This window comes from Elgaria multicarinata, chromosome 3 (genome assembly GCF_023053635.1).
Source record: "Elgaria multicarinata webbii isolate HBS135686 ecotype San Diego chromosome 3, rElgMul1.1.pri, whole genome shotgun sequence".
In the NCBI taxonomy this organism is placed as follows: domain Eukaryota; kingdom Metazoa; phylum Chordata; class Lepidosauria; order Squamata; family Anguidae; genus Elgaria; species Elgaria multicarinata.
This window is the reverse complement of record NC_086173.1, coordinates 8,550,669-8,563,457: the sequence shown is the minus strand read 5'-3', so window position 1 is coordinate 8,563,457 and position 12,789 is coordinate 8,550,669. Positions and strand designations below refer to the sequence as shown.

At 40.9% G+C, this 12,789-nt stretch overlaps 1 protein-coding gene across 1 annotated transcript in view; it reads right to left on the bottom strand.

Moving 5' to 3' along the window:
* The window catches only part of STAT6 (signal transducer and activator of transcription 6), a 90,451-nt gene that overhangs the window by 20,790 nt on the left and 56,872 nt on the right, over window positions 1-12,789 (bottom strand). The window contains exons 10-11 of the mRNA XM_063119213.1: window positions 2,866-2,953; window positions 219-341 (exon numbers count right to left, since the gene is read on the bottom strand). Coding sequence (XP_062975283.1) covers window positions 219-341; window positions 2,866-2,953 — 211 coding nt within the window. The remainder of the gene's footprint in view (window positions 1-218; window positions 342-2,865; window positions 2,954-12,789) is intronic.

Sequence of the window (12,789 nt, the reverse complement as noted above, 5' to 3'; positions counted from 1 at the left end):
ACCAGTGCATGAACAATAATTGTTCATATAATATAATTCGCCACCTCCAATTTATGCTACCAAATCATATTTAAAAACCCCAGGGGGGTGGGGGGCATCACCAGTGGTATTTGGTCATGTACACAGAGCCTTTGAGGAATCCATCTGTGCCTCTCCACCAACAAAGTCATCAGCACACCACCACCTGCAGTACAGATAATCCCAAATGATGATGTTACCTGCAGGTGGAAGTTGGTTTCGTTAGGGCCAAGGCTGACATTGGCACTGAAAAGAATAGCACATTTCTCTTCAGTCACGGACTCTGTGCTCTTGCGGTCACAGCGTTTGATCTTCTTTAGGAGCTGAAGAAAGAGGAAGATAAAAAAACCCACCCAGTTTACCAGGGACAATGCCACAGCAGCTGGAGGCCAACCGAGCAACTTTCACTTCTGCTTTGGAAATTCTACTTCCAGCCTTGGTTCCCCACTAATCCATGATTTCTGACCTCAGAGACCTCTTGAATCACAGAGCTAAAATCAGATCTAGTTGGCCATTAAGTCCAAACCCACTCACGGCAGCACAGTATGGCTGTATTGTGAGCAGGAAATGAGGAGGTAAGAGTCCTGAGGTGGTAGACTGGAGTGTCTCACTTCAGAATGCTCCCCTAGTTAATGATGATGATGATGATGATGATAATGATAATAGTACTCCCTGCAAGGAGAAAGGAGAGCAGACAACTGGACTAGAACCTTTCGTCCTACTGTGCCAGTTTTCTTCTTGCAGGGAGTTTTGTTTTTCAGGTGGGAAGGTATCCCCTTCCTACAGTCTGAAGTCTATTCAACCTTGTCCTTGCAACGTTTTTATTTTAGAAGATGTCACCCATTTTATTTTAGAAATGCAAAGTCTATTCAGACATTAGGAAAATTTATATCCTTCCTTTGCTAGTTCGGATGAAGGGAAGATCATCCCTTGAAAAACTGTGTTTTTAACAATTTGTAACTTTTAGAACTGTTAAATTTCTTGTGCTGGCCCTGCTCTTGCGCACAAAGGCCAAGGGAATGAATGAACGAACGAACGAACGAACGAATGAATATAACACATCTATGTGAAGCTGTATGGTCGCTGGTTGCTAAATACAATAAACTTGACTTGGACATAGACTATTCAACCACCTCAGAACTCCATCATCCCATCTTGTTCCTGTGTAGACCAGGCCCAAGCCAATTTAATCACATATATTGGTTTGAGGACACACAACGCTATTACATGCCTAAAGCTAAGCATGGAACAGCCTGATCAGGGATTGAATGGGAGACCCCCTCAGAGATAGCTTGTAAGCCAATTTGGGCTTTCTGAAGGAAGGCCCAAGATATGAAGCAAAAAAGCAAGCAAATCCGTAGTGAGGTAAAGAACTTCATACTAGCTTCATTCTAATTTATTATTTATTAATTTTAGAAAAATTCTTTACTGCTTTCCATTTAAAAAATAATAAATCCCAAAGGGGTTCACAAAATAAAATCATGATAAAATACCAAAAAACCACTAATAAAATAACAAAATATCTCATTAAAATAACTAGCCCTAGCTAGCAATGATAGCCAATAAATGTTCCTGTAGTTGTCTGTGGAAATGCTCCTCACTAGGAGCTTGCTTGATTTTAATGGGGAGATCATTCCTCATGGTGGGTGCTACACAACAGTGCAGGCCCTCCTATGCAGCACAGTCAAAAGAACATCAGTAGGCTATGGTATAGGTAAACAAGGCCTCCCCAACCATGGCGGCCTATACAGGCAAAGGCAGGTCCTTCGGATAGTTTACAAGCCATCCTACTACTTTAGCTATTTGATTTATTGTATTACGTATTATGAGAGAGGGAACCATTTTTCTCCCTCTCTCATAATACTAGAAAACAGGGTCATCCCACGAAGCTGATTGGTGGGAGTTTCAGGACAGACAAAAGGAAGGACTTCTTCACACAGCACATAAACTATGGAATTCGCTACCACAAAATGGCCTGGTTCAGACAACACGCTAAACCATGCTGCTTAACCACAAAATGGTTACCATTTTGTGGTTAAGCAGCATGGTTTAGCGTGTTGTCTGAACCAGGCCAATGTAGTGATGGCCACCAATTTGGATGTCTTTAAAAGGAGGTTGGATAAATTTAGGGTGACCATATTTGGGAAATCAAAAAAGAGGACACCTAGTGTGTGTGTGGGGAAGCAGCTTTCTGAGTCCTGCAGAAAGTACGTTATTCCCCCGCCACCTTAAAGAACCCGATTGGAGTGGAGGAGGGGAAAGGATTTCATTCTGCACCACCACCATCCACTCCAATTGGGGCCTTTTCTATAATGTCCACGAATGACCCACTTTCCCCTTTAAGACCTCAATTGGAGCTCGGGGTGGGGGAATGCTGTGCCTCAAGAAAGCATGTCATTCCCTCCTGCCATGCTAATGGCAGCCTTAAAGGGGAAGGTGTGTCATTCCAGGACATTATTGAAAATTATAGAAAATCCCCCCTGACACCATGGGAAGAACAAAAACCAGGACAAATCCGGGGAAATCCTGACAGTTGGTCACCCTAGATAAATTCCTGGAGGAGGAGGCTATCAATGGCTATTAGTCCTGATGGCTATGAGTTACCTCCAGTGTCAGTGGCAGTAAGCCTATGTACACCAGTTGCTGGGGAACATGGGCAAGAGGGTGCTCTTGCACCCACGTCCTGCTTGTGGGTGGCCAACAGCTGGTTGGCCAGCCACAGCTGGTTGGCCACTGTGTGAACACAGTGCTGGACGAGATGGATCCTTCGTCTGATCCAGCATGGCTTTCATTTCTCATTTATTTCCCACCCATGAGGCTATCCTTCTCCCCTATTGCTGCATTTACCATATTCTTGAAGAGAGCACAACAGGCGTTGCTTGTAGCATTTGTCTCCAAAGGTGCTGTGTTGTTCACAATTTCTCCAGTGCTTTCACTGAAACCAAGAGATAGCATGTGAGTAGGTCCTTCCACTATCAGGAAGTGGTTAATCAATTCTAGATGGGTTTTGACAAACATCTTTTTCAGAGTGACTTTTGCCAAACCACAATCCAGTTCCTGGATGTTTATAACCCGACAAACAAACATCACCAAGGTTACCAAAAGCCTTGTTTTGTGTGGGGTGGCAGGGATACCCAGCTGTGGTTAAAAAGTAAAGCCTGTTTTCTCCTTTAAGTATTTTAAAATGCCGGAAGATGTTAACTTTAGGCCTGGAGAGGGGAAATTCCCTGTGTCAAAGGAATAGGAAGGATCACAGGAAGGTGCTTTACATGGAGTCAGATCATTAGTCCATCTAGCCCACTATTGTTTATTTATTTATTTATTTATTTATTTATTACATTTTTATACCGCCCAATAGCCGAAGCTCTCTGGGCGGTTCACAAAAATTAAAACCACAGTAAAACACCCAACAGTTTAAAACACAATTACGAAATACAGTATAAAAAGCGCAACCAGGATAAAACCACACAGCAAAGTTGATATAGGATTAAAATACAGAGTTAAAACAGTAAAATTTAAATTTAAGTTAAAATTAAGTGTTAAAATACTGAGTGAATAAAAAGGTCTTCAGCTGGCGACGAAAGCAGTACAGTGTAGGCGCCAGGCGGACCTCTCTGGGGAGCTCGTTCCACAACCGGGGTGCCACAGCGGAGAAAGTCCTCCTCCTAGTAGCCACCTGCCTCACTTCCTTTGGCAGGGGCTCACGGAGAAGGGCCCCTGTAGATGATCTTAAGGTCCGGGTAGGTACATATGGGAGGAGGTGTTCCTTCAGATAACCTGGCCCCAAACCGTTTAGGGCTTTAAATGTCAATACCAGCACTTTGAATTGGGCCCGGACCTGGACTGGCAGCCAATGAAGTTGTAAAAGGACTGGCGTAATGTGATCTCGCCGGCCAGTCCCTGTTAATAACCTTGCTGCCCTGTTTTGCACCAGTTGAAGTTTCCGGACCGTTTTCAAAGGCAGCCCCACGTATAACGCATTGCAGTAATCCAAACGAGAGGTTATCAGAGCATGGATAACTGTAGCTAAGCTACCTCTGTCCAGATAAGGGCGCAGCTGGTATATCAGCCTGAGCTGATAAAAGGTGCTCTTTGCCACTGAGTTCACCTGTGCCTCAAGTGACAGTTCTGGATCGAAGAGCACCCCCAAACTACGGACCCGTTCCTTTAGGGGGAGTGCAACCCCGTCCAGGACAGGGCAAACATCACCTCGCCGGACAGAAGAACCACCCGCTAACAGTACCTCCGTCTTGTCTGGATTGAGTTTCAGTTTATTAGCCCTCATCCAGTCCATTACCGTGCCCAGGCACTGGTTCAGAACAGCCACTGCCTCACCTGGGTTTGATGAAAAGGAAAGGTAGAGCTGGGTATCATCCGCATATTGATGACACCTCAGTCCACATCTCCGGATAACCTCCCCCAGCGGCTTCATGTATATGTTAAACAGCATAGGGGATAAGATAGAGCCCTGTGGAACCCCATGGCTTAGGTGCCACGGCACAGAGCAATAATCCCCCAGCACCACCTTCTGGAATCGGCCATCCAAGTAGGAGCGGAACCACTGCAACGCAGTACCTCCAACTCCCAGCTCAGACAACCTATCCAGAAGGATACCATGGTCGATGGTATCGAAGGCCGCTGAGAGGTCCAGGAGAACCAACAGGGTCGCACTCCCCCTGTCTCTCTCCCGACAGAGGTCATCCCACAGGGCGACCAAGGCAGTTTCTGTTCCAAAACCAGGCCTGAAGCCCGATTGAAATGGATCTAGATAATCCGTTTCATTCAAGAGTGCCTGGAGTTGTCCTGCAACTATTGTTGATACACAAGGGCCTATTTGCACGATCACAGAGGGGGAAATAAGCCATGGCAGCTTATTTCTCCAGTCAACCTAAAACAGCCCAAGAGTTTTGGGTGGCTTGTGAACCATGGTAACAAGTCACCCTTGCGGGGTTTGTAAAACACAGAAGGCTGTGCCACTGAAGTTAATTATGCAACCACCCTTGGTATGCATGGTGGCTTATTTCCCCTTCTGTGACTGGCAGCAGGTCTCCAGGGTTTCAAGTAGGATTTTTTTTTCCTTAACCCTACCTGGGGCATGTCTATACAGCTTCTTTACCCCAACTTAAACGAGCAGATTCGTGTTTTAGGACTCATGACGCAGCCGCCCATTCGCCGCAGCACCGGGGTTTTAACCAGATAATGTGCAGATTCGTAGTTGCGATTTACCGCAGCTTTTGATCAATCTTCAAGTTTGCACTGCATTATAGTTATGTGTCGTTGGGGAAGTTAAATTGAATTTTGTAATGTGGGCGTAGCTTTGAGGGCAGCACAAAGTGATTGGCCGATTTCCCGCCTTCCCACCCATCATGTCATCCTTTGGCTGCCTCGTTCCTTCCCGTCGTTTTCATTTTTAATTATATGAATCTGCGGAGCTCCGCAGACAGTGCTTATAAAATTAAAACAAAGAGGGGAGAACGGGCAGCCAGAGGGAGGAGACATGTTCAGTCCCCCTCTCGCATCCTCTTCTGCTGCCTCATTCCTCTCCTCCCCCCCATTTTACTCTTATAAGAATATTTGCGGGAGCCCCGCAAATAAAACATTAGGGTTCCGTAGCTTCGTATGTGCGCATTAATTACAGCACTACAAAAAAAAGTTCACGCACAGCGGAGCAACTTTACTCTGCAAGGGCTCTCCTATGACTTCATACTCTTGAGCTGTAAATTCAGGAGATATATCGCTGTTGCCGCTGCAGTGTGACACTCTTTGCCTAGATTCAAATCTACGAAAATTCGGGTTTATATTCAATGAGCAATCCCATTGTCGTATAGATGAGGGCTCTGAGATGCCAGGTATTGAACGTGGGACCTTCTGCACGCAAAGCAGGGGCAATACCACTGAGCTATGGCCCCCACCCCAATAAAGAAATATGGATATTAATAATAATAATAATAATAATAATAATAATAATAATAATAATAATATTTCTTACCCACCTCTCCCTTTGGATTGAAGTAGGGAACAATATTAGTACAACAAATCAACACATCTTAAAAATTATTGGTTTCACATTCATCTGTGTAGGCCTGCTGGAAAAGGATAATCTTTAAAGCTGTGTTAAATTCAGAGACGGAGAGTTAAGTTTACGAATCTCCTTTGGCAGGCCATTCCACAGTCTGGGGGAGACAGAAGAAAAGGTCCTCTGGGTAACAGTTGTCAGCCTAGTTTTGGCTGACTGAAGTAAATTCTCCCCAGAGGACCTGAGTGTGTGGGGCGGACTGTATGGGAGCAGGTGATCCCGTAGGTAACCTGGACCCAAACCATGCAGGACTTTAATGAATAAACGTTCAGGAAAAAATCTAGAACAAGAAGCTACATCAGTAACAAAATAATAGGATGTTCATGCGTAGCCTTACACCTTAAAAAACAAAAAAAGCTTAGAGAGACACATGTGTGTTTTATGTCCATATGCATTTACTTTTTATCTTACTATTAAAAGAACCCAAACATTTATTCATTTATTACATTTTGATCTGCCCAATAAAAAGCATTCTCTGGATGGATTAGGAAATGTTAAAAGACTACAATACAATCAGCACAGGGATAAATATATAAAAAAACCTAGCCGTAACAAATCTCCTATTTCTACCCCGCTCCAAATAAAATGAGCTCAATTAATTGTTCATCTTTCCCCCATTGCTTTCATACCTACCCAGAGCTTGGCACGGCCTACCTTTTTGTCTTTGTGGTGCCAGGCAAACAATTGAAAAATGACTGAAAATTAAGGTTACATTAAAATTGAAAATTAAGAACAACTGAAGAATAGAAAGCATTTCCAGCTCCAATCCATAGATTCTGTTTGGAACAGTTACCAACTTCACTCAAGTTACCTGCCCCACCTTCTCCACCTACAGCAAATTATCACAGGTCCTCGCTTGCTATATCATATAAATCATCACATGATTTTGGCACCCCTGGACTAACTTTAAAAGAGAGAGATAAAGAGATTTCACACATGCAAGCCTGAAATAATCAAAACCAGCTTCAGGTTCAGAGCTATCATACTTTATTGCTAACATTTCCTTGCTAACATTTTATTGTTACTTGTTCGGTCATAACCCAAAATGATGAATAAGAACATGCTTCTTTATGTTTATTCATAAGAAGAGCCCTGCTGAATCAGACCAAGGGTCCATCTAGTCCAGCATTCTGTTCACACAGTGGCTAACCAGCTGTTGACCAGAAACCCACAAACAGGACATGTGCAACAGCAACCTCCCACCCATGTTCCCCAGCAATTGGTGTACAGAGGCTTATTACCGCTGATACTGGAGGTAGCCAGTATCAATGGTGATGTATTTTATTTATTTATTTATTACATTTTTATACCGCCCAATAGCCGAAGCTCTCTGGGCGGTTCACAAAAACTAAAATCATAATAAAACAGCCAACTGTCTAAAAACACAAATACAAAATACAGTATAAAAAGCCTAGTTTGGGCTTCAAAGTTAGTTGCCAATTTGATCTCCATCAAATGTTGGCAGGAATTTGACATATCATTGGGATGGAAAGCCAAAACATGTTTAGCACCTACGCAGAGCAGGTTTGCTCACACTAAGGAAAGGAAATGGGATCCAAAATTAAAACGAGCCTTTGTAAGCTATTCAACCTATTTGCCTGATCACAGTTGCTTTCCCGTGACAATAGCTTAACCTAGCTGCCAAACCCAGGTGCCAGCTGCCCAAATAAATGCTTTTATTTTGCTGCAAGCCTACAAACCTATGCTTCTCTATGAAAAGTGTCCTTTTACAGGCCAGAGGTGTACACTTATCCAAATGAACATTCTTTACTCTACTCCAGCTTGCTCTAAGCCGGTGCCCTTCAGACATTTTGAACTACAATTCCCCTCACCTCTGCCCATTGGCCATGCTAGCTGGGGCTGATGGGGTTGTAGTACCACACATCTTTCTATCCCCAGGTGCAGTCCTATGGGATAGACGCCCACGGGATGGAGGGCTGCAGTCACAGAGTCTTCTGTCCATCTTAAGCCCTGCTAGCAAGAGCCAAAGAGCTTTCCAAAATGCCTGGGAGAGGCTGGGAGCCAGAGGGTGGGGAGATTCTCAGTCGGACCTCTTCCTCCAAGTTTGGAGCAATGTCTCCAGCCTCAAAAGAGGTGACCTGCAGCATCCTATGCCCTCTCAGACACTGGCAACAGAGAATAAAGATAGTTCTCTTAATTAATTACCCATTTAAACTATTTGAAAATAAAGTAACTCCTAAATTAGATGAAGTCAAAAGAGATACTTCCAAATTTCAAAAGTTGGAAGAAAAGCATAAAATTAAACGATGAACACCTGACCTGTTCCAAAAAGTTAATTGCACCGAGGAAATTCAAAGAGATCTAATTAATTTAAACAAAACCAATTCAACTGATAAACTCTGGTTTAAACATTTGTGAAGTTCCTGCTGCAAATATAGCTAAGGAGACTTTGTACCAGAAGAGCAATTAGAGATTTAAGATAACAAAAATTGATTCACATATTTAAATATTAGAGAAAGATGAAGGGGGCAACCTAATTGTTTATCTGAAGGACTTGTTTGCATCCATATTGGGATCAGAATCAGATCATTTCTTGATTAACAGCACATACCGAATTAATTCTATTGTTGCAGAGAAAAAGGCTTTATATAGAATTTATTTTTATTTTCTCCAGCTTGGATAACAAAAATATTAGAAACTGATATTGGTTTTCAGTCTGTCTCAAATCACGGTCCAGTTTATTTAATTTTGGGCGGTCAGCACTTTAAACATAAGTTGACAAATTGGAGACTTAACACCCTTTAATCGAAGACTATGTAATCCATAAGGTTAGGTCAAAAATACGAGAATATTGTGAAGTTAATTGTACAAATGGGATGTCATGGAGAACAAAATGGGATGCTGCTTTAGCTTATATAGAGGGCATCAAATTATGTCCCTAAAGAGAGATTTAAATATAATGAAGCTCTTATTAACACTGTCAAAGGGCTTGTTTTAGTACATTAAAATACCAAGAATCCTCATATTTTAGAGGAATTGGATCAACATAGAAATATGCTGCATATAGAAAATGCTTACATAACTAAGTGATGACTTTCCTATATTCATCAAAAATATTTTGAGAAGAGCAACAAGGCAGTCAAGCTATCGGCTGTTAAATTAGCAAGAAAACACGAATGAAGGTTAATTCCTCCAGTGTATATGGAATAACAACTTAGACTTGCACAATACAAAGAAACAATATCTGAATTTGTACATTATATGATTTTTTTGTAAATGTGAGAACCCTAACGATTATGATATTTCAAAATATCTTAATCAGACAGAGATCCCATTATTTAGTGAATAGAATACACACCAGCTGAATGCTCCGATTACCACGAAGTAAATATATCAGGTGATTAATGCCTTGAAGCTAAAGCTTCTGCTGTTACGCTATTAGTTCCACTAAGGAAGTTGTTTGATAAATGTATTACTACTTCAAAGATTCTGAATCATAGAATGAAACAAGTCTTATATTAATACGTAAAAAAGATAAGAAATCCATCACTGGCCTCATCAATATCACTTTTAAATCAAGATTATAACATTTGAGCATCTATTTATTCAAAAAAGGTTAACTAAGATTATCTCAAAATATCAGACAGGCTTTATAGTGGGGAGATTAACACATAGTACAAGTAAAGCAGTGGAGGTTTTAGTAATAAACAAACGGCTTTTGCTTTCTTTAGATGCTGAAAAGCTTTTGACAGGGTACAGCATAAATTTTGATATAAGGTGATAGGAGATAATTTATTTTTTAAAGTTATATCAAAGCCATATGTCATAAAGCATGTGTCATCTTTCAATTAACAATTGTGATTTTGAATGCTTTCAAATAAATAGTGGAACCAGACAGGGTTCTTATCAGCTCTACTTTTCGTTTGCTGTATTGAATCCTTAGCAATCATGATTTGTTCATCAAATGAAATGTCAGGTATAGAAATTGACCCCGATAACTTTAAAATTAGTTAATTTGCAGACAATATTATACTTTAAAAAAAAACACCTCTCGTGCTCTTCCTACAGTCCATAGTTCTATATTACATTTTCAAAATGTACAACGTTTTTAAAAGTTCACAAGACAAAATACACTGGATTTAATATTCCATTACGAATACGATAGCCACCAAATATGGAATCAGGTGAATGGATGAGCCTATGAAATAATAATATATTTCACTAACTTCTGAAATAGATAAACCAACAGTAGTCAAGCCGATCTGGTGTCCTATTCAGTCTGTCTGGTCTAGCTAGGCTGCACCAAGGTGTCTGTGTAATTATCAGCCTTTGATTGATTCTGCTGTGACAGACATTAAAAAAGTTCTCTATGGGAATCTCTTGGACGGACAGAATTGCAACCATTAAAATAAATGCCGTAGCAAGGATACTGTAGGGTTTTGAAAATTGGATGAAACCAATCTCATTAGAAATACTAAAGAGATGGCAGACTATAAGATTGGGTTTTATGTGGGCAGGAAAGAGAGCAGTAGTTGGAGCAAAAAGCTTAGGAAAAAACCTTACAAGAAAGGCAGAATGAAAGTAGCTAATACGATAACCTACTATTATGTACATGTTTAAAGGCGTTGGTACAATTTAATTCTTATTACATTATTGCATCACTACATTACATTCATTTATGATTTATTATTGCAATGGCTCAACGCATGTCCTAGTACACCATGGCATATGGTTGAGTAAAAATGTGCCAAGGTTCGACTTGCAATATTGCCATGGTATAGTTAAAAGTCATTTAAGGACTTACAGGTGTTAGCCAATGTAATCCATACATTACTGCCACCATGTTGTCTTGTGATAGTTTTAAGAATGTCTTTATCCCCAAAACTAATTAGCTTTTGTCATTTATTTACAACGATGATTTCATATTAGTTGGTGGAGTCTCCTATTGGATTAGATAAAACGTCAACAGAATTTTACAAGTGTTGACAAACGAGTCTTGTATTTCTTTATATGATAATACACACAAATTGGAGCATGCCCCTCTTTTGGCTGCATTCTAACCAATTAAGCTCCTACTTGAAGTCTCACATTTGCAATTCTGTCTTGAAATCGGATCTAACTGCCTTTGAGCAATTAACTTACAAATGGAAAGAGTGGAAAGGTTTATCATCACAGATTTATCTGCTAATTACAGCGAGAGAAGAAAATAAAGGCAATAGTCTCAAAACTAGAATGGGGAAAAATCAATTCGCCATCCAATTACAACACAGGTGTGGAAGAAAATGTTCTTACGTGTTTAACCTGCTTTAATATGAAAAAGCACTACTATAAAATAGTGTATCTATACTATCTGACACCAAATTGATTGAGTCACAATTCACAACTGTGAAAATAGGAGTTGGGGATGTGAAAAGAGCAAAGCTATTTTTATGCAAATCTGGTGTGAATGCCCTCTCATTAACTACTCTCATAACATTATCAGTAAGTACATGTGTTTCAATATCCTGTGACCCTTAACAATCCTGCTTGGTTATTTAGATGAACAGAAAGATCCGATACATAAAGAAATAGTTCAGAATCTATTAATTGCTGCTAGGATTTTATCTGTCAGAAACTGGAGGAATAGCGTTACCTGCACTATAAAAGTATGGGTGGGTAAAGTTTGAAATGTTGCTGCAAAGCATGTTTATTTAAAAGATGGTAAACAAAAGATGGCCCGTTGCTCTAATGTCTGCCACCCTGTTATTGACTTTATGAGGGCAAGGTACAACTAGGATACTGATAGATACAAAAACTTTTCCTTGTTATAGTCTAATTAAGAGGTGAAATGCGTCACTTCTTGGCTACATTGTATCATTGTTGTAATTTTTCACTTGGTTAGTAACAAACTAGCTAGCTGTTCTAAACATTATTTTGTGGGAATGTCAGATAATACTGATACTTCGGGTTTTTTGCATAAATATTGTATTTGTTTATAATAAAGATTTTTTTAAAAAAACAACAGAAGCCCAGAGAGTACACAAGAAGGGGACATTTTCGTCCCACCCAGCTTTGAGACTCAGGAGTTAATTGCAGGCATTGCAGCCATGACGATACTTGGCTGATTCCTCCCCAAGGAAGGTACCGCACCAGAATCTCCACTTCTGTGTACAGCAAGGTTTGGAAGGACATCAAAACCTCTTGAGATCCCTTTAGCACCCTCCATACAAGTGTGACCCAACAATGATAAAGTGCCACAAGAAAAGGGCATGCTCAGTAAGCATTCTTATGGGGAAAGCAATGAAGAGTCTTGTGGCACCTTAAAGACAAGCAAAGGTATACTGGCATAAGCTTTTGTGGACACTGTCTACTTCATCAAATTCACAAAGTGTTAGCCTCAAATTGAGGTTAACGCTTCATACATCTGATGAAATAGATGGTGACTATGAGCATCATCACACAGGGGAAAATCGCATTTGCTTACCGTCGCTTCTCCACCTGTGCGTTTGTCCTATTACTTCCTCTTTTGAAAGAGGAAGTAAACAACATGCAAGTGGCCCGTTCAGTGGGCCATTTTGATCCCACTGTTTCTCCTGCACATAGCAGGAGATAGAGGCAACTTCAGTCTTTAAAAATAAGTCGGACTTACTGGGGTGTTTTTTTGTGGCTCAAAGAAGGCTACAAGCGGAGGGAGGCGCGCGGGAGGCCGATGATGTCATGAGAGGGACCTGCGAAAATCTGTGAGTGCCCAGTAA